The following is a 17,020-nucleotide window of genomic DNA, read 5'->3' as shown; positions in this document are numbered from 1 at the left end:
TTTCGTTCAGACCGTAAGGTCTGAATGACAATAAAGGTATTAAATTCAATTCAATTCAGTGCTGGAGTAACTCAGCGGGTCAGGCAGCATCTGTGGAGAACATGGATAGGTGACGTTTCACAGAGTGCTGGAGTAACTCAGCGGGTCAGGCAGCATCTATGGAGAACATGGATAGGTGACGTTTCACAGAGTGCTGGAGTAACTCAGCGGGTCAGGCAGCATCTGTGGAAAACATGGATAGGTGACGTTTCGGGTTGAGACCTTTATTTAGACCCAATCCATGTTCTCTACAGATGCCTCCAGATCCGCTGAGTTATTCCAGCACTGTGTCTTTTTCTGCCAGCTGGCATCCGCAGTTGCTTGTTTCTCCACAGTGATGAAAAGCTTTGTGTCAGTCGGCCCGGGCAGGGCTGGGGTTAAAGTTGTTGTTCCTGGCGTTAGCATTTCCTGGGTCAAATGTTCGAGCTGTTGTTGACTTGCTCCTGTGCTTGTGAAGGCCCCTGGACAACCGCACTCAGGGCCGACACATCCTGTCCGTTTACCCTGGTCAAAAGGTGACATTGCTGCCCGCGGTGGCTGCGAGGTCCATTGTCCAGCCGTGACTCCACACCATCAGCTGTGTATCTCCACGAGTCACCTCCTCGGACGGGCAGCTGCTTTGTCCACTCTCAGGGAGAGGACGTGAGGTGAGTGTCCACCACCAACCTAGCCCACACTCGCGTTATCCCCAAACCTCCTCTCAAGTCAAGTCAAGAGAATTTATTGTCATGTTTCCCAGATAGGACAATGAAATTCTTCCTTTGCTTCAGCACAACAGAATACAGTAGGCATGAATACAGAACAGATTAGTGTGTCCATATACCTCTGCCAATGCTGTCTACAACTGAGTCGTGGATGCAGCCCAGACCATCACACACACAAACCAACCTCCCTTCCATCACCTCCATGTACACCTCACGCTGCCCCGGCAAGGCCAGCAGCATAATCAAGGACCAGTCTCACCCCCGGTCACTCCCTCTTCTCCCCTCTCCCATCGGGCAAGAGGTACAGAAGTGTGTAAACGCACACCTCCAGATTCAGGGATAGTTTCTTCCCGGCTGTTATCAGGCAACTGAACCGTCCTCTCACCAACTAGAGAGTGGTCCTGAACTACTATCTACCTCATTGGAGACCCTCGGACTATCCTTGATCGGACTTTACTTTGCACTAAACGTTATTCCCTTATCCTGTATCTGTACACTGTGGACGGCTCGATTGTAATCATGTGTTGTTTTTCCGCTGACTGTTTAGCACGCAACAAAAGCTTTTCACTCTACCTCGGGCTCAATCCCGACTACGGGTGCTGTCTGTACGGAGTTTGCACGTTCTCCCCGTGACCTGCGTGGGTTTTCTCCAGGTGCTCCGGTTTTCTCCCACACTCCATAGACGTGCAGGTTTGTAGGTTAATTGGCTTGGTGTAAATGTAAATTGTCCCTAGTGTGTGTAGGATAGTGTTAGTGTGCGGGGATCGCTGGTCGGCACGGACTCGATGGGCCGAAGGTTTCCGCGCTGTATCTCTAAACTAAACTAAAATCTCCAATATTTGTTCAAAGCTGCATGACGTCTATGTCTTTCTGTTTACACTGCCCTTCGATAAATGTTTATCATGTATAGTCCAGGACATAGATTATACGAATGGTGAAATCAGGTTATAACTTGACAACACAGTGGTTAGGCAGCACTGGAAACATTATGTGCAGAATAGTTTAGTTTAGTTCAGAGATACAGCGCAGAAACAGGCCCTTTGGCCCACCGAGTCCGTGCCGACCAGCGATCCCCGCACACTAACACTCTCCTACACACACTGGGGACAATTTACATTTACACCAAGCCAATTAACCTACATACAATGAACTTTATTTATCCGTTAGGAACTTTGGTTTCTGCAGCCATACAGCAAGAAGAAACAATTTTACAAGACACACAACCAACACAATTTACACAAACATCCATCACAGTGAATCTTCTCCTCACTGTGATGTGGATGTGAAGAGGATGTTTCCACTGGTGGGGGCACAGCCTCAGAATTAAAGGACGTTCCTTTTGGAAGGAACTTTAAAATATCCACTGACTTGGCCTCCACAGCAGTCTGTAGCAAAGAATTTCACAGATTCTCCACCCTCTGACTAATGAAATTCCTCCTCATCTCCTTCCTGAAAGAAAGTCCTTTAATTCTGAGGCTGTGCCCTCTGGTCCTAGACTCTCCCACTAGTGGAAACATCCTCTCTATCCAGGCCTTTCACTATTCTGTACGTTTCAATGAGGTCCCTCCTCATCCTTCTAAATTCCAGCGAGTACAGGCCCAGTGCCGTCAGACGATCATCATACATTAACCTACTCATTCCTGGGAAGGTTCTTGTAAACCTTGGACTATAATTCATAGGAGCAGAATTAGGCCATTCGGCCCATCAAGTCTACTCCACCATTCAATCAACCTCCCCATAACCCAACCCGTACTAATCGATCTATCTCTGCCGTACCCATTGATGTGGCCTCCACCGCCATCTATGGCAATGAGTTGTGGTTGTGTTATCCCCAGGTGATGTGTCGGTGACTCTGGCCAATGCCCCGGTGTGTTGCAAGCCGCCGGTCTCTCCAGCCCAACCAGGACGTGCCAGGAGCTGAGGTCCAGTCGATGCCATGGCCTTTGAGGTCATCCTGGAGGCGGTGGGGGGCATGGGGAGGTTCCAGGTGGTCCACGTCTTGCTTCTGTCCTTCCCTCTGCTCTTTATGGCCAGCCACAACCTGCTGCAGAACTTTGTTGCAGCCGTCCCTGACCACCGCTGCCATCTGGGCCACAACCTCAACGTGACGTGGGGGCCTCTGGTCGGGGACCTTGTGACCCTCTTTGTGCCCGTCGACCAGCAGGGGCGAGCAGACAAGTGCCGTCTCTACGCCGAACCGCAGTGGCACCTCCTGTGGCCCAACGGTACGCATGGTAACGGGAGTGGGGCGGAGACACAGCCGTGTACTGACGGGTGGGAGTACGACCGCTCCCAGTTCAGTACCACCATCGTCACCGAGGTAGGGACGCTCGTGTCCGTCTAGACACCGTCTGTGCCCCGTCATGTCCGTCTAGACACAGTCTGTGCCCCGTCATGTCCGTCTACACACTGTCTGTGCCCATCTAGACGCCGTCTGTGCCCCATTGTGTCTGTCTAGTTGCTGTCTGTGCCCGCCGTGTCTGTCTAGATGCCGTCTGTGCCCCGCCGTGTCAGTCTAGATGCCGTCTGTGCCCCCATCACGTATGTCTAGACACCGTCTGTGCCCCGTCCAGTCCATCTAGACACTCTGTGCCCCATCGCATCTGTCTAGACGCCGTCTGTGCCCCGTCGCATCTGTCTAGACGGCGTCTGTGCCCGTCTCGACACCGCCCGTGCCCAGTCGAGTCAGTCTAGACACCGTTCGTGCTCCTTCATGTCCGTCTAGAAGGACACGATTCTGATCCTATGTGTGATGACCATCGCTGGCAGTGAGCGGTGGCATTGACTGACTAGCGGTCAATGTGGGGGTGATGTGGAGGGGGGCGGGCGGAGAGGACATCTCCGTGACGATGCTGACTCCTTGCATTGACAGTGGGACCTGGTTTGTGAGCGGCACGCTCTGAGACACCTGGTGCAGTCTCTCTACATGGCCGGTGTTCTGGCCGGCTCCGTCGTGTTCGGGAGACTCTCCGACAGGTAAGGTGTTCCGGATGAGCTCAACGTCTCAGCTCGACAGACACAGAGTGCTGGAGTAACTCAGCGGGTCAGGCAGCATCTGTGGAGAACACGGATAGGTGACGTTTCACAGAGTGCTGGAGTAACTCAGCGGGTCAGGCAGCAGAGAGAAGGAATGGGTGACATTTCGGGTCGAGATGCTTCTTCGGTGGGGGAGGGGGGGGGGGTTAGTGTATTCGGCCTCAGAATTAAAGGACGTTCCTTTAGGAATGAGATGAGGAGGAATTTCTTTAGTCAGACGGCTGTGGAGGCCAAGTCCATGGATATTTTGAAGACAGATAGATAGATTCTTGATTAGTGCGGGTGTCGGGGGTGATGGGGAGAAGGCAGGAGAATGAGGTTAGGAGGGAGAGATCAGATTCAGATTCAGATTCAGATTCAATTTTAATTGTCATTGTCAGTGTACAGTACAGAGACAACGAAATGCATTTAGCATCTCCCTGGAAGAGCGACATAGCAAATGATTTAAATAAATAATAATAAGTGATAATAAGTGTCCGGGGGGTGGGGGGGTGATTGGCAGTCACCGAGGTACGTTGTTGAGTAGAGTGACAGCCGCCGGGAAGAAGCTGTTCCTGGACCTGCTGGTTCGGCAACGGAGAGACCTGTAGCGCCTCCCGGATGGTAGGAGGGTAAACAGTCCATGGTTGGGGTGAGAGCAGTCCTTGGCGATGCTGAGCGCCCTCCGCAGATAACGCTTGCTTTGGACAGACTCAATGGAGGGGAGCGAGGAACCGGTGATGCGTTGGGCAATTTTCACCACCCTCTGCAATGCCTTCCGGTCGGAGACAGAGCAGTTGCCATACCATACTGTGATGCAGTTGGTAAGGATGCTCTCGATGGTGCAGCGGTAGAAGTTCACCAGGATCTGAGGAGACAGATGGACCTTCTTCAGTCTCCTCAGGAAGAAGAGACGCTGGTGAGCCTTCTTGATCAGAGTTGAGGTATTGTGGGTCCAAGAGAGGTCATCGGAGATGTTGACTCCCAGGAACCTGAAGCTAGAAACACGTTCCTCCTCCGTCCCGTTAATGTGGATGGGGGTGTGCGTGCCGCCCCTGGACTTCCTGAAGTCTACAATGAGATCCTTGGTCTTCTTGGAGTTAAGGGCCAGGTTGTTGTCAGCGCACCATGCTGCTAAGTGCTGGACCTCCTCCATGTAGGCTGACTCATCGTTGTTGCTGATGAGGCCAATCACCGTTGTATCATCTGCATACGTGATGGTGGTGTTAGTACCATGTACAGGTGTGCAGTCATAGGTGAAGAGGGAGTAGAGGAGGGGGCTCAGCACACAGCCCTGTGGAACGCCGGTATTCAGGGTGAGGGTTGAAGAGGTGTGCTTGTCTAACCTAACAGACTGGGGTCTGTTGGTTAGAAAGTCCAGTATTCAGTTGCAGAGGGAGGGGTCGATGCCCAGGTTACCGAGTTTGGTGATCAGTTTTGATGGTATAATGGTGTTGAATGCTGAACTGTAATCGATGAACAGCATTCTTACGTAAGTGTCTCTGTTGTCGAGGTGGGAGAGGGCGGAATGAAGTGCCGTTGAGATGGCATCCTCCGTACTCCTGTTCTTGCGGTAGGCAAACTGATAGGGATCCAGTGTGGGGGGTAGGCAGCTTTTGAGGTGTGCCAGGACCAGCCTCTCGAAGCACTTGGTGATAATGGGGGTAAGTGCAACTGCGCGGAAGTCGTTGAGGCTTGCTGCAGTGGAGTGTTTTAACATTGGCACGATGGGGGTGGTTTTAAGGCACGTGGGGACAACTGCTTGGGCAAGTGACAGGTTGAAGATGTCAGTCCAGACGTCTGTCAGCTGCGCAGCACAGGCCCTGAGCCATGATTGAATGGTGTAGACTTGATGGGCCGAATGGCCTAATTCTGCCCAATGTCAGACAAAGATCACCTCTCCTGTTCAGAAGCACAGCTGGATTGGTGAAACATTCAACGCTTCGTTTAGTTTAGGGACACATCATGGAACAGGCCCTTCGGCCCACCACGTCCGCACTGACCAGTGATCCCCGCACACTAACACTGTCCTACACACACTAGGGCAATTTACACGTATACCTGTAGGTTAATTGGCTTGTTATAAGTGTAAACTGTATGTAGGATAGTGTTTGTGTGCAGGGATCACTGGTCAGCGCGGACACTGTGGGCTGATGTGCCTGTTTCCGTGCTGTATCTCAAATCTAAAACTAAATGCAGTGTGTGTGCGTGTACCTGTGACCAGGTGAGAATAATCCTTTGCAAGTGAGAATCATACGCGACCAGGTTAGAATTATACCTGTACAGGTGAGAATACCTGTGACCAGGTGAGAATACATGTATAGGTGAGAATTATACCTGCAAGGTGAGAATGATACCTGCAAGGTGAGAATGATACCTGTACAGGTGAGAATACCTGTACAGGTGAGAATGATACCTGTGACCAGGTATGAATACCTGTGACCAGGTGAGAATAATACCTGTACAGGTGAGAATACCTGTGTACAGGTGAGAATGGTAACCATGATGCTGGGCCTGGTGTGATGTCTGTGTTCCAGGTATGGCCGGCGCACCTTGCTGCTCTGGTCCCACTTCCAGCTGGCCGTGTCGGGGACCTGTGGAGCGTTCTCCACCTCCTTCCCACTCTTCTGCTTCTGGAGGTTCCTGACCGGAATGGCGCTGTCGGGGATCAGTCTCAACACCCTGTGCCTGTGTACGTGAGACCTCTGCTCGCGATAGTGATGGGGGGGGGGGGGGGGGGGGGGGGGGTATTGGTGGTTGAGAGGAATGCCCAAGATAGCGAACACAAGGAGATCCTGTGTTAATCATCCCGTCTCTTAAGGACATGTGATAGGAGCATAATTAGGCTATTCGGCCCATCGAGTCCACTCCGCCATTCAATCATGGTTGATCTATCTCTCCCTCCTAACCCCATTCTCCCTATAACCCCCGACACCCGTACTAATACTAATCAAGAATCTATCTATCTCTGCCTTAAAACTATCCACTGACTTGGACACGTCAGCCATCCATTTTCTCCACAGGTGCTGCCTGACCTACGGCGCTACTGCAGCTTTTTGTGTCTATCTTCCTTCGAAACCTTTCGTATTCATCGACACTATCCCACCTGCCCACATTTGTCCCAAATGCCTCCAAACCAGTCTGATGCTATCTATTACTCCAACTTGCCCAAATTTTTCCTATATCCTTCTAAATCATTCCCACCCAGCTACACTAGTCCCTCCTGCCTGCATTTGGTCCATATCCCTCCCAATCTGGTTTTTCCATGTACCTGCGGCGACCCCCCTCGGGCGCTCCTTGGTCGGGGGGTTCCCGATGGTCTCTTGCCGTGTTGTCATCTCACCTGTGCTCCCCCTCTCTTTCCCCCCGCCCCACCGCCACCACAGGTCTGGAGTGGATCCCCACCAAAATCCGTACGTCTGTCGCCACCATCTGCAGCTACACGTACACAGCTGGCCAGCTGTTGCTGCCCGGAGTCGCCTACCTCATCCGTGACTACCACTGGCTACAACTGGCCATCACTCTCCCGTCGTTCCTCTGCTTCCTGTACTCTTGGTAAACACCGATCGGCATGGCGGGGGCAGGGTGCGGAGATACATGGGGAAGAGGGTGGGGGTCCGAGATAGAATAATAGGGGAGGGTCTCAGAAACATTGGGGTGGGGGGGCTCGTGTATCACAGCGGGTGGAGCTGCTCCCTCACAACGCCAGAGACCCGGGTTCAATCCCGACTATGGGTGCTGTCTGTACGGAGTTTGCACGTTCTCCCCATGACCTGTGGGGGTTTTCTCCGGGTGCTCCGGTTTCCTCCCACACTTCAAAGACGTGCAAGTCTGTAGGCATCGGTGTAAATTGTCCCTGGTGTGTGTGGAATAGTGTTAGTGTGCGGGGATCGCTGGTCGGCGTGGACCCGGTGGGCCGAAGGGCCTGTTTCTGCGCTGTATCTCTAAACTAAACTAGATTGGGGGAGGGGTGGGGGGGGGTTCAGATACACTGTGGGAGTGGAAGGGGGAGAGGGTCACAGATTAGCATCTGTCAGAGAATCATAGTCACACACAGTGCAGACAGGCCCTTCGGCCCAACTTGCCCACGCTGACCAAGATGCCCCATCTACACTAGTCCCACCTGCCCGTGTTTGTACCATGTTCATAAGACATAGGAGCAGAATTAGACCATTCGGCCCATTGTGTAGGAAAGAACTGCAGATGCTGGTTTACACCAAAAGCCGGAGTAACTCAGCGGGTCAGGCAGTATCTCTGGAGAGAAGGAATGGGTGACGTTTTTGGTCGAGACCCTTCTTCAGACTGAGAGTCAGAGGAGAGGGAAACGAGAGATATAGGACCTGTGTCCTCTGGTCCTCGATTCCCCTACTCTGAGTAAGAGACTCTGTGCGTCTACCCGATCTATTCCTCTCATGATTTTATACGTGGTGGGAGGTAGTGCCCTTTCGGCCCATCTGCGTGAGTGGTGATGTCGTGCTGCTATCCCTGTCTGCAGGTGGTTCCCTGAATCGGCCCGCTGGCTGGTGATGAGGAACAAGCCCGAGGAGGCCCTGAAACATCTCAAACGAGTGGCCAATCTCAATGGCCGTGGCCAGCAGGGTGGGGAGCTGACCGTCGCTGTAAGTGTCCACCCGCCCCGCACACACACACACACTGACACCCACACACACATACACCCACCCATACACACTTGCACTCACACCCACTGTACACTCACACCGTCCCTGAAGATCAGCTCGGTGTGGACATTCTAGGCCGAAGGGCCTGTTTCCGTGCTGTATCACTCTGTGACAATGACTTCAGTAACTTCAGTTTACTTTAGAGATACAGCGTGCAAACACACCCTTCAGGGTAAAAAACCCTGCATCTACCCGATCTATTCCTCTCGTGATTTTATACACCTCTGTAAGATCACCCCTCATCCTCCTGTGCTCCAGGGAATACCTAGCCTACTCAACCTCTCCCTGTAGCTCACACCCTCGAGTCCTGGCAACATCCTGGTCAGTCTGGAGAAGGGTCTCGACCTGAAACGTCACCTAATCCTTTGCTCCACAGATGCTGCCTGACCCGCTGAGTTTCTCCAGCATTTTTGTCTAACTTCCTGGTAAAGCAGGCTGTATTCTTGGACCCAATCTGCAGATTCATTTCCCTCCGTTGATCAATAAAGTTGTATCGTATCTGCTGCCGTTCCTGTGTCTCTTGTTCTGACCGTGTGGTGTCTGTGTTCCCTAAGATGGTAGAGTGCCACATGCAGGCGGAGCTGAGGAGCAGCAAGGAGAGCTTTGGTGTGTTGGATCTGTTCAAGACGCCCGTCCTACGGAGAACAACCTTCTGCACCGCACTGGTCTGGTAACTGCCTCCTCCCCCGAGCTACCACCGTCACACTTCGACAATGGATAACAGGTGCAGGAGTAGAGGCCATTCGGCCCATCCAGCCAGCATCGCCATTCAATGTGATCATGGCTGATCATCCCCAATCAGTATCCCGTTCCTGCCTTCTCCACATATCCTCTGACTCCGCTATCTTTAATTAATTTAATTGAGTTTAGAGATACAGTGTGGAAACAGGCCCTTCGGCCCACTGAGTCCGTGCCAACCAGCGATCCCCGCACACTTACACTATCCCACACACACTAGGGACAGTTTACATCTACACCAAGACAATAAACATACAAACCTGCACGTCTTTGGAGTGTGGGAGCAAACCGGAGAAAACCCATGTGGTCACCGGGAGAACGTACAAACTCCATGCAGACAGCACCCGTAGTCAGGATGGAACCCGGGTCTCTGGCGCTATGAGGCAACAGCTCCACCCGCTGCGCCATCGTGCCGTTTTCCCGGAGACTGTGACCTCTGTGGGTCCGGCACAATGTATAATCTAGAAAGGCTCTGGAACCAAGGGTGCTGGAAACTCAGTGGGTCAGGCAGCATCTCTGGAGATAAAGAATAGGTGACGTTTTGGGATGAAACCCTTCTTCAGTCTGTTCTCCCCAGATGCTGCCTGACCTGCTGAGTTACTCCAGCACTCTGTGAAACGTCACCTATCCATGTTCTCCACAGATGCTGCCTGACCCGCTGAGTTACTCCAGCACTCTGTGAAACGTCACCTATCCATGTTCTCCACAGATGCTGCCTGACCCGCTGAGTTACTCCAGCACTCTGTGTCTCTCTCTAACTCTCTCTGGGGTCTCCGTGGGGAGCTGGGAGATGGGCGTTGATGCACGGAGTCTGACCGCTGGTTCCACCGTCTGCAGGTTCTCCACCAGCTTCTGCTACTATGGCCTGGCCATTGACCTGCAGGGCTTTGGGGTGGACGCCTACCTGATCCAGCTGATCTTCGGGGCGGTGGACATCCCGGCCAAGCTGGTGGGCTTCTGCACCATGAGCTACATCGGACGCAGGTTTTCCCAGGCCTCCTCCCTGATCATGGCCGGCGTGGTCATCCTCATCAACATCTTCATCCCTGAAGGTAGGAGCGGAGTTCCTCTACCAAGGATGTTGCCGGGACTAGAGGGTGTGAGCTACAGGGAGAGGTTGAGTAGGCTGGGACTCTACTCCTTGGAGCGCAGGAGGATGAGGGGTGGTCTGTGAAGAGGGAAATGGGTCAACTACAGGCAAATGGGGCTAGTGTAGAGATGGGGCATGTTGGTTAGCAGGGACAGGTTGGGCCGAAGGGCCTGTTACCGCGCGGTGGGGCATTGTGGGATGTGGGTGGGTGGGACTGGCGTAGATGGGGTGTGTTGGTCGGCGTGGGCAGGTTGGGCGGAGGGGCCCCGTTTCCGCGCTGTGCCGCTCGGCGGATGCGGTGTGCGTGTCCTCACGGCCTCTCTCCGTCTCACCGCAGAGCTGCGGGCCTTGCGTACCGGCTTTGCCGCCTTTGGGAAGGGCTGTCTGTCCGCGGCCTTTGCCTGCTGCTTCCTCCATGCCGGCGAACTCTACCCCACCGTCATCAGGTGAGGCTCCCTCCGTCCCCCCCCCCCACCCCCGTCACCGCCCCCCATCACCCCGTCACCACTCCTACCCCACATCCCCTCCGTCACCCAGTCTACAGCATGTTGTGTCTATAGAAACATAGAAAATAGGTGCAGGAGTAGGCCATTCTTGTGCTGTACAGTTCTAGGCTGCTGTGGCTGCCTCTGGCAGCTCGTTCTGCTAATTCTGCAGTTCAGTTAATTTAAATTCAGTTGAGTTTAGTTTAGTTTAGAGATACAGCGCGGAAACAGGCCCTTCGTCCCACTGAGTCCGTGCCGACCAGCGATCCCCGCACACCAACACTATCCTACACACACACACTAGGGACAATTTACATTTACACCGAGCCAATGAACCTACAAAGCTGCGATCTGTCAACCTGCCCGGCAGGTGGGGGGCAGTCGGCCACTGCTGACCATGTGAACTGTCCCCCACAGGCAGACCGGGGTGGGTCTGGTCAACACCATTGCTCGGGTCGGGGCCATGGTGGCCCCGCTGGTCAGGCTGGCCGCTGACCAGCTGCCCTTCCTCCCAATGGCCATCTACGGAGCGATGGCCCTCATCGCCGGTGCTTCCGCCTGCTGGCTTCCAGAGACGCTCAACAGACCGCTCCCTGACACCGTCGAGGAGGTGGAGAACAGGTGGGTGTCCTGTGGCCACCATTTTACAATGCTGTCTTTTCCAATGGCAGGGATCAGGGGTTATGAGGAGAATGGGGTTCAGAGGGAGAGATAGATCAGCCATGATGTTTTCAAGAGAGAGTTAGATTTAGCTCTTAGGGCTAACGGAATCAAGGGATATGGGGAGAAGGCAGGAATGGGGTACTGATTGTGGATCATCAGCCATGATCACAGTGAATGGCGGTGCTGGAGAGAAGTTCGGCCCAGCGTGGGTGGGATAGTCTGAGATGAGAAGGGGGAATTAGACCGATTTTCCTCTACACCAGGATCATAAGGGATAGGAGCAGAATTAGGGGTGATTGTAGGTCGGCGTGGACTCGTTGGGCCGAAGGGCCTGTATCCACGTGGTAACTCTCATCATCATCATCATCAGACTCGTTGAAAACATCAACGGTCAAGGTGCCTGACAATGCCACGCAAGACATTGATCGCAACGTCTACTGAAGTGTGGATGGCCGTCGGCTCGCTAGGAGCTCATCCGCCCTTTGACAGGTCTGGTTTTTGGTCCTGCTGGGGGTCCACAGCCCCCCACCCTCACCTGGCAAACCAGGTGGGGGCGACGGTTTAGTCGCCGACTATCCGACCATGGAGCAGGTAGCACGGGATGGCATGGTACCCGTGGCGGGGGGGGGGGGGGGGGGGAACTCCTCCCCCCCCCACCCCGACCATATCTCTAGTCTAAAGATAACCTTTATTCTGAATAATTAAAAATACATACAAGCCAGGGAGAACCATTCCTTCTCTCCACAGATGCTGCCTGGCCCGCTGAGTTACTCCAGCACTCTGTGAAACGTCACCTATCCATGTTCTCCACAGATGCTGCCTGGCCCGCTGAGTTACTCCAGCACTCTGTGAAACGTCACCTATCCATGTTCTCCACAGATGCTGCCTGACCCGCTGAGTTACTCCAGCACTCTGTGAAACGTCACCTATCCATGTTCTCCACAGATGCTGCCTGACCCGCTGAGTTACTCCAGCACTCTGTGTCCACCAGAGCTTTAATTCAGTTTAGTTTATTGTCCCGTGTACCGAGGTACAGTGAAAAGCTTGTGTTGCGCGCTATCCAGTCAGCGGAAAGACAATACATGATTACAATCGAGCTGTTCACAGTGTACAGATACAGGATAAAGGGAATAACGTTCAGTGCAAGGTAAAGTCCTATAAAGTCTGATTAAAGATAGTCCCAGGGTCTCCAATGAGGTAGATGGGAGGTCAGGACCACTCTCTAGTTGGTGAGAGGACGGTTCAGTTGTCCGATAACAGCCGGGCAGAAACTGTCCCTGAATCTGGAGGTGTCACAGACTGAACACAATACTCTAAATGCGGCCTCACCAACATCTTGTACAACTGCAAGGTGGATATTTTGTGATGTTTGTTTGTTTGTTTGTTTCCAGAGCAAGGCAAGAAATGATGCAGAAGAGGGAGTTGGCTGAACCACAGGGAACACAGATCCCAATGATGGAGCAGAGCGTCTGATCAAAGATCATGATCCTCCACCATCTTCACCCACCGGCAGTACAGACTTGAAGGGCCAAATGGCCTTTTCCTGCTATTGTTTCTTGTGAACTTTTCCAGCTTGACCTAAGTGTTTTTATGATGTTGGATGATTAGTTTAACTTAGTTGAGTTGAGTTGAGTTTAGTTTAGAGATACAGCGCGGAAACAGGCCCTTCGGCCCACTGAGTCCGCGCCGACCAGCGATCCCCCCCACACACTAACACTACCCTACACACACTAGGGACAATTTACAATTATACCAAAGCCAATTAACCGACAAACCTGCACGTCTTTGGAGTGTGGGAGGAAACCGGAGCACCCGGAGAAAACCCACGCAGGTCACGGAGAGAACGTGCAAACTCCATGGTCCATATCCCTCTAAATATTGATGTTGTGACATCTTGTATCGGCATGAAGTGTGGCTATTTTGTCCATGCTAGCCACCCCGGCCCAGAGTCCGATCACCCCGGCCCCAATTCCCCTCCCCTTCTCTCACCCTCACATTAAATCCCCCTTCACTTTCACCACCTTAAGGGCATTCTACAGGAACCAGTGAAACTGCAGCTCGCCTTTGGGGGTTGAGGGATTAAAACCAAAAACATCGCTGTCACGGAAGAAAACATACAAACTCCGCACAGACAGCACCTGAGGTCAGCCCTGGGTCTCTGACGGAGTGAGGTAGTGGCTCTACCTGCTTTGCCACCGTGCCGTCCAGAGGGAGTTCCTGGTGGCGGCGCGACTCGTTGCAGCGGCTCCTACAGCCTGTCTGTGTTTTTTTTTATTTTTTGTCTAGTTAAATGTAGTGTTTGGTGTTTTTTAAATACTGGTTTTTAAATGTGTATATGTGGGGGGCGGGGGAAACCGTTTAAAATCTCTTCCCTGTCCGGGAGACTCGACCTTTTCCCTGTCGGGTCTCCGTTGTCGTTGGGGCCTAGCACCGTGGAGCGGCCTCCAACCTGAACGACCCGGGGGCTCGGGAGACTGCGGAGCTGTGGAGCTGTGGACTACTCACCATCGTGGGGCTGGCCGGCCCCGGAACGTGGGGAGCGGTGGTGACTCGCTCGCTGCTGCGACTCGACTCCTGGGGCTCGGAGGCTCCAGCAACGCAGCCGCAGGTCCGGTGGACTGGGACATCGGGAGCTCGCGGGTCCGGGGGGAGAGAGAGACCGCTTCCCGGAGCTCCCGCAACGCGACTTCTGCAGCCCGTGTCGCGGGGTTGGAACGACCCGGAGCGGGGAAGTACATCACCCGGCACGGCTTCATGGCCGTGGGACATTCCAGCGCCCGCCGGGGGCTCCAACTTCGAGACTTCTAGACCGGGAGCGGGGCCGTAAATCGCCCGGCACGGCCTAAAATGGCCGTGGGACTTATCATCGCCCGTCTGGGGCTTGGACATCGGGAGAGCAGGGGAGAGAAAAGACTTTTGCCTTCCATCACAGTGGTGGATGTTTGTGTGAACTTAATTGTGTGTATGTCTGTAGGACATTGTTTTTGTTTGTATGGCTGTGGAAACAAAATTTCGTTTGAGTCTCACTGGGGCTCAAATGACAATAAATGTGTATTGTATTGTATTGTATTGATTGAGTTACTCCAGCACTCTGTGAAACGTCACCTATCCATGTTCTCCACAGATGCTGCCTGACCCGCTGAGTTACTCCAGCACTCTGTGAAACGTCACCTATCCGTGTTCTCCACAGATGCTGCCTGACCCGCTGAGTTACTCCAGCACTCTGTGAAACGTCACCTATCCGTGTTCTCCACAGATGCTGCCTGACCCGCTGAGTTACCCCATTCTTGCTCTGGGCCGCTGTGGATCACCTCAGCCCCGCTGAGGAGACCCTAGGAACTAAAATGCTGTGTCCATCATTTTAGTGAACCTCCTTTGCACCCTCCCCAACCCAACTCAACCCACCTCAATCCAACCCATCTGAACTCAACCCAACCTAACCTAACTCAACAATCCCAACCCAACTCAACCAAGCTAGGCAGGGCAGGCAGGGAGTGGCGAAGGGATATGATGAACCTTGGCGACCCTCGGACTATCTTTGATCGGACTTTACTGGCTTTACCTTGCACTAAACGTTATTTCCTTATCATGTATCTGTACACTGTAAATGGATCGATTGTAATCAAGTATTGTCTTTCTGCTGACTGGTTAGCACGCAACTTTTAGAAACATAGAAAATAGGTGTAGGAGTTGGCCATTTGGCTCTTCGAGCCAGCACCGACATTCAATATTATCATGGCTGATTATCTAAAATCAGTACCCGTTCCTGCTTTCTCCCCATATCCCTTGATTCCATATACGTGAGGAAACAAACATACCTCCCCCAGCCCCGCATGATCTTGTACACCTCAATAAGGTCACCCAGAGCTCTGCCTCCAGTGCTCCAAATGAAAAAGTCCCAGCCTATCCAACCCCTGTATCTGTAACTATTGCAAAACACTTTCACTCCCCCTCCCGTTCCCACACGGACCTTTCTGTCCTGGCCCTCCTCCAGTGTCAAAGTGAGGCCCAACAAAAATTGGAGGAACAGCGCCTCATATTTCCCTTGGGTAGCTTACACCCTAGCGGTATGAACATTGACTTCTCTAACTTCAAATACCCTTGCTTTCCCCCTCTCTCCATCCCTTCCCCTTCCCAGTTCTCCCACCAGTCTGACTATTATCCTGATTAAAATGTTACCTCGTTGTCATCTTCATCTAGCTATCAATGATCTATTGTACATTTTCCTTGTCTTCGACTCCTTCGATGTCTCTTTAAGATAGATAGATCCTTGATTAGTACGTAACTCCAAGCTTGGCCTCACCCACATCTTGTAGATTCAAACTTAATTGATGTTGGACATTTATCCCGCTGTCCAAACGCATTAAACTTTGTTTAGCGCTTTAGAATTATTAAGTAACTGCTGTAATCGGCATGTTAAACATTACACAACATGACAGAGCAATGATAGATTGTAGCCCCTGTGTGAGTCTCCCCGAGTCAGACCGTTGCTGCTCCAGCCTGCACCATGGCGTTTGGAGACTTGCTGGAGATAGTTGGTGGCTTGGGGAGGTACCAGATGATCCATGTCTTGCTTCTGTCCTTCCCTCTGCTCTTCATATCCAGCAACAATGTGCTGCAGAACTTTGTTGCAGCCGTCCCTGACCACCGCTGCCGTCTGGGTCTGGGCCACAAACTCAACGTGACGTGGGAGCCTCTGGTCGGGGACCTTGTGACCCTCTTTGTGCCTGTCGACCAGCAGGGGCAAGCGGACAAGTGCCGTCTCTACGCTGAACCACAGTGGCACCTCCTGTGGCCCAACGGTACGCGGGGTAACGGGAGCGGGGCGGAGACACAGCCGTGTACCGACGGGTGGGAGTACGACCGCTCCCAGTTCAGTACCACCATCGTGACCGAGGTAGGGACGCTCGTGTCCGTCTAGACACCATCTGTGCCCCATCGTGTCCGTCTAGAGGCCGTCTGTGCCCCGTCGTGTCCGTCTAGACACCATCTGTGCCCCGTCGTGTCCGTCTAGAGACCGTCTGTGCCCCGTCATGTCCGTCTAGACACCGTCTGTGCACCGTCGTGTCCGTCTAGATGCCGTCTGTGCCCCGTCTAGACACCGTCTGTACCCATCTAGATGCCGTCTGTGCCCCGCCATGTCAGTCGACACCATCTGTGCCCTGTCGTGTCTGTCTAGACGCCGCTTGTGCCCCGTCATGTCCGTCTATACACCATCTCTGCCCCGTCGTGTCCGTCTAGACGTCGTTTGCCATCACCGTGCCCATCTAGACATCTTCCGCGCCGCATCAAGTCCACGTCTAGACGCTGTCCATACCTGCATCTAGATGCTGTCCCCGCCACCTTGTCTAGACTCTGTCCGCGTCCCGTCTCGTCCTTGTATAGTTTTAGCTTAGTTTTGTCTGAAGACGTGTCTCGACCTGAAACATCACCCATTCCTTCTCTCCAGAGATGCTGCCTGTCCCACTGAGTTACTCCGGCATTTTGTGTCTATCTTTAGTTTAGTTTAGAGATACAGCGCGGAAATAAGCCCTTCGGCCCATCGAGTCCTCACCGACCAGCAATCCCTGCACACTAACACTGTCTTACACAGAGATAATACAATTC

The 17,020-nt window shown here is 53.0% G+C and overlaps 2 protein-coding genes and 2 long non-coding RNA genes across 6 annotated transcripts in view; 2 read left to right on the top strand and 2 right to left on the bottom strand.

The window, feature by feature from the left end:
* The first annotated feature begins 354 nt into the window (after positions 1 to 354).
* LOC116969315 (solute carrier family 22 member 6-A-like) lies at positions 355 to 13,120 on the top strand. 3 transcript variants are annotated; one of them, XM_033016179.1, is made up of 11 exons: positions 357 to 686; positions 2,579 to 3,063; positions 3,616 to 3,719; positions 6,296 to 6,450; positions 7,145 to 7,313; positions 8,254 to 8,377; positions 8,992 to 9,107; positions 10,013 to 10,227; positions 10,603 to 10,711; positions 11,168 to 11,371; positions 12,805 to 13,120. In XM_033016179.1, exons 2-11 carry the CDS (start codon positions 2,680 to 2,682, stop codon positions 12,884 to 12,886), a joined length of 1,662 nt encoding a protein of 553 aa, XP_032872070.1. In that variant the 5' UTR covers positions 357 to 686; positions 2,579 to 2,679; the 3' UTR covers positions 12,887 to 13,120. The 3 variants fall into 3 exon arrangements, with proteins under 3 accessions (XP_032872071.1, XP_032872072.1, XP_032872070.1); XM_033016180.1 differs by lacking the exon at positions 11,168 to 11,371 and having other exon boundaries at positions 355 to 686; XM_033016181.1 differs by lacking the exons at positions 10,013 to 10,227; positions 10,603 to 10,711 and having other exon boundaries at positions 356 to 686.
* Positions 6,051 to 6,233, bottom strand: LOC116969323. Its single transcript, XR_004410728.1, has 3 exons — positions 6,218 to 6,233; positions 6,154 to 6,174; positions 6,051 to 6,115 (listed from the first exon to the last, which is right to left on the bottom strand). It is a non-coding gene; the product is annotated as an uncharacterized LOC116969323 (long non-coding RNA).
* Positions 10,302 to 17,020, bottom strand: part of LOC116969324 — a 9,843-nt gene continuing 3,124 nt past the window's right edge. Inside the window, exons 2-3 of the long non-coding RNA XR_004410729.1 lie at positions 10,799 to 10,803; positions 10,302 to 10,312 (exon numbers count right to left, since the gene is read on the bottom strand). This is a non-coding gene — a long non-coding RNA (uncharacterized LOC116969324). The remainder of the gene's footprint in view (positions 10,313 to 10,798; positions 10,804 to 17,020) is intronic.
* Positions 14,586 to 16,502, top strand: LOC116969317 (solute carrier family 22 member 6-like). Its single transcript, XM_033016183.1, has one exon. It carries the CDS (start codon positions 15,921 to 15,923, stop codon positions 16,332 to 16,334), a length of 414 nt encoding a protein of 137 aa, XP_032872074.1. The 5' UTR covers positions 14,586 to 15,920; the 3' UTR covers positions 16,335 to 16,502.

The sequence above is a fragment of the Amblyraja radiata genome, unplaced genomic scaffold, assembly GCF_010909765.2.
Source record: "Amblyraja radiata isolate CabotCenter1 unplaced genomic scaffold, sAmbRad1.1.pri S157, whole genome shotgun sequence".
NCBI classification, from domain to species: domain Eukaryota; kingdom Metazoa; phylum Chordata; class Chondrichthyes; order Rajiformes; family Rajidae; genus Amblyraja; species Amblyraja radiata.
Note: the sequence above shows the minus strand (reverse complement) of the source record. Positions and strands in the feature narration are given on the sequence as shown.

Coding starts and splice junctions, on each gene's coding strand:
- LOC116969315 (XM_033016179.1), top strand. CDS start 2,680: ATGGCCTTTGAGGTCATCCTGGAGGCGGTGGGGGGCATGGGGAGGTTC. Junction 3,064..3,615: donor GTACCACCATCGTCACCGAG/GTAGGGACGCTC, acceptor TTGCATTGACAG/TGGGACCTGGTTTGTGAGCG. Junction 6,451..7,144: donor TCTCAACACCCTGTGCCTGT/GTACGTGAGACC, acceptor CCGCCACCACAG/GTCTGGAGTGGATCCCCACC.
- LOC116969317 (XM_033016183.1), top strand. CDS start 15,921: ATGGCGTTTGGAGACTTGCTGGAGATAGTTGGTGGCTTGGGGAGGTAC.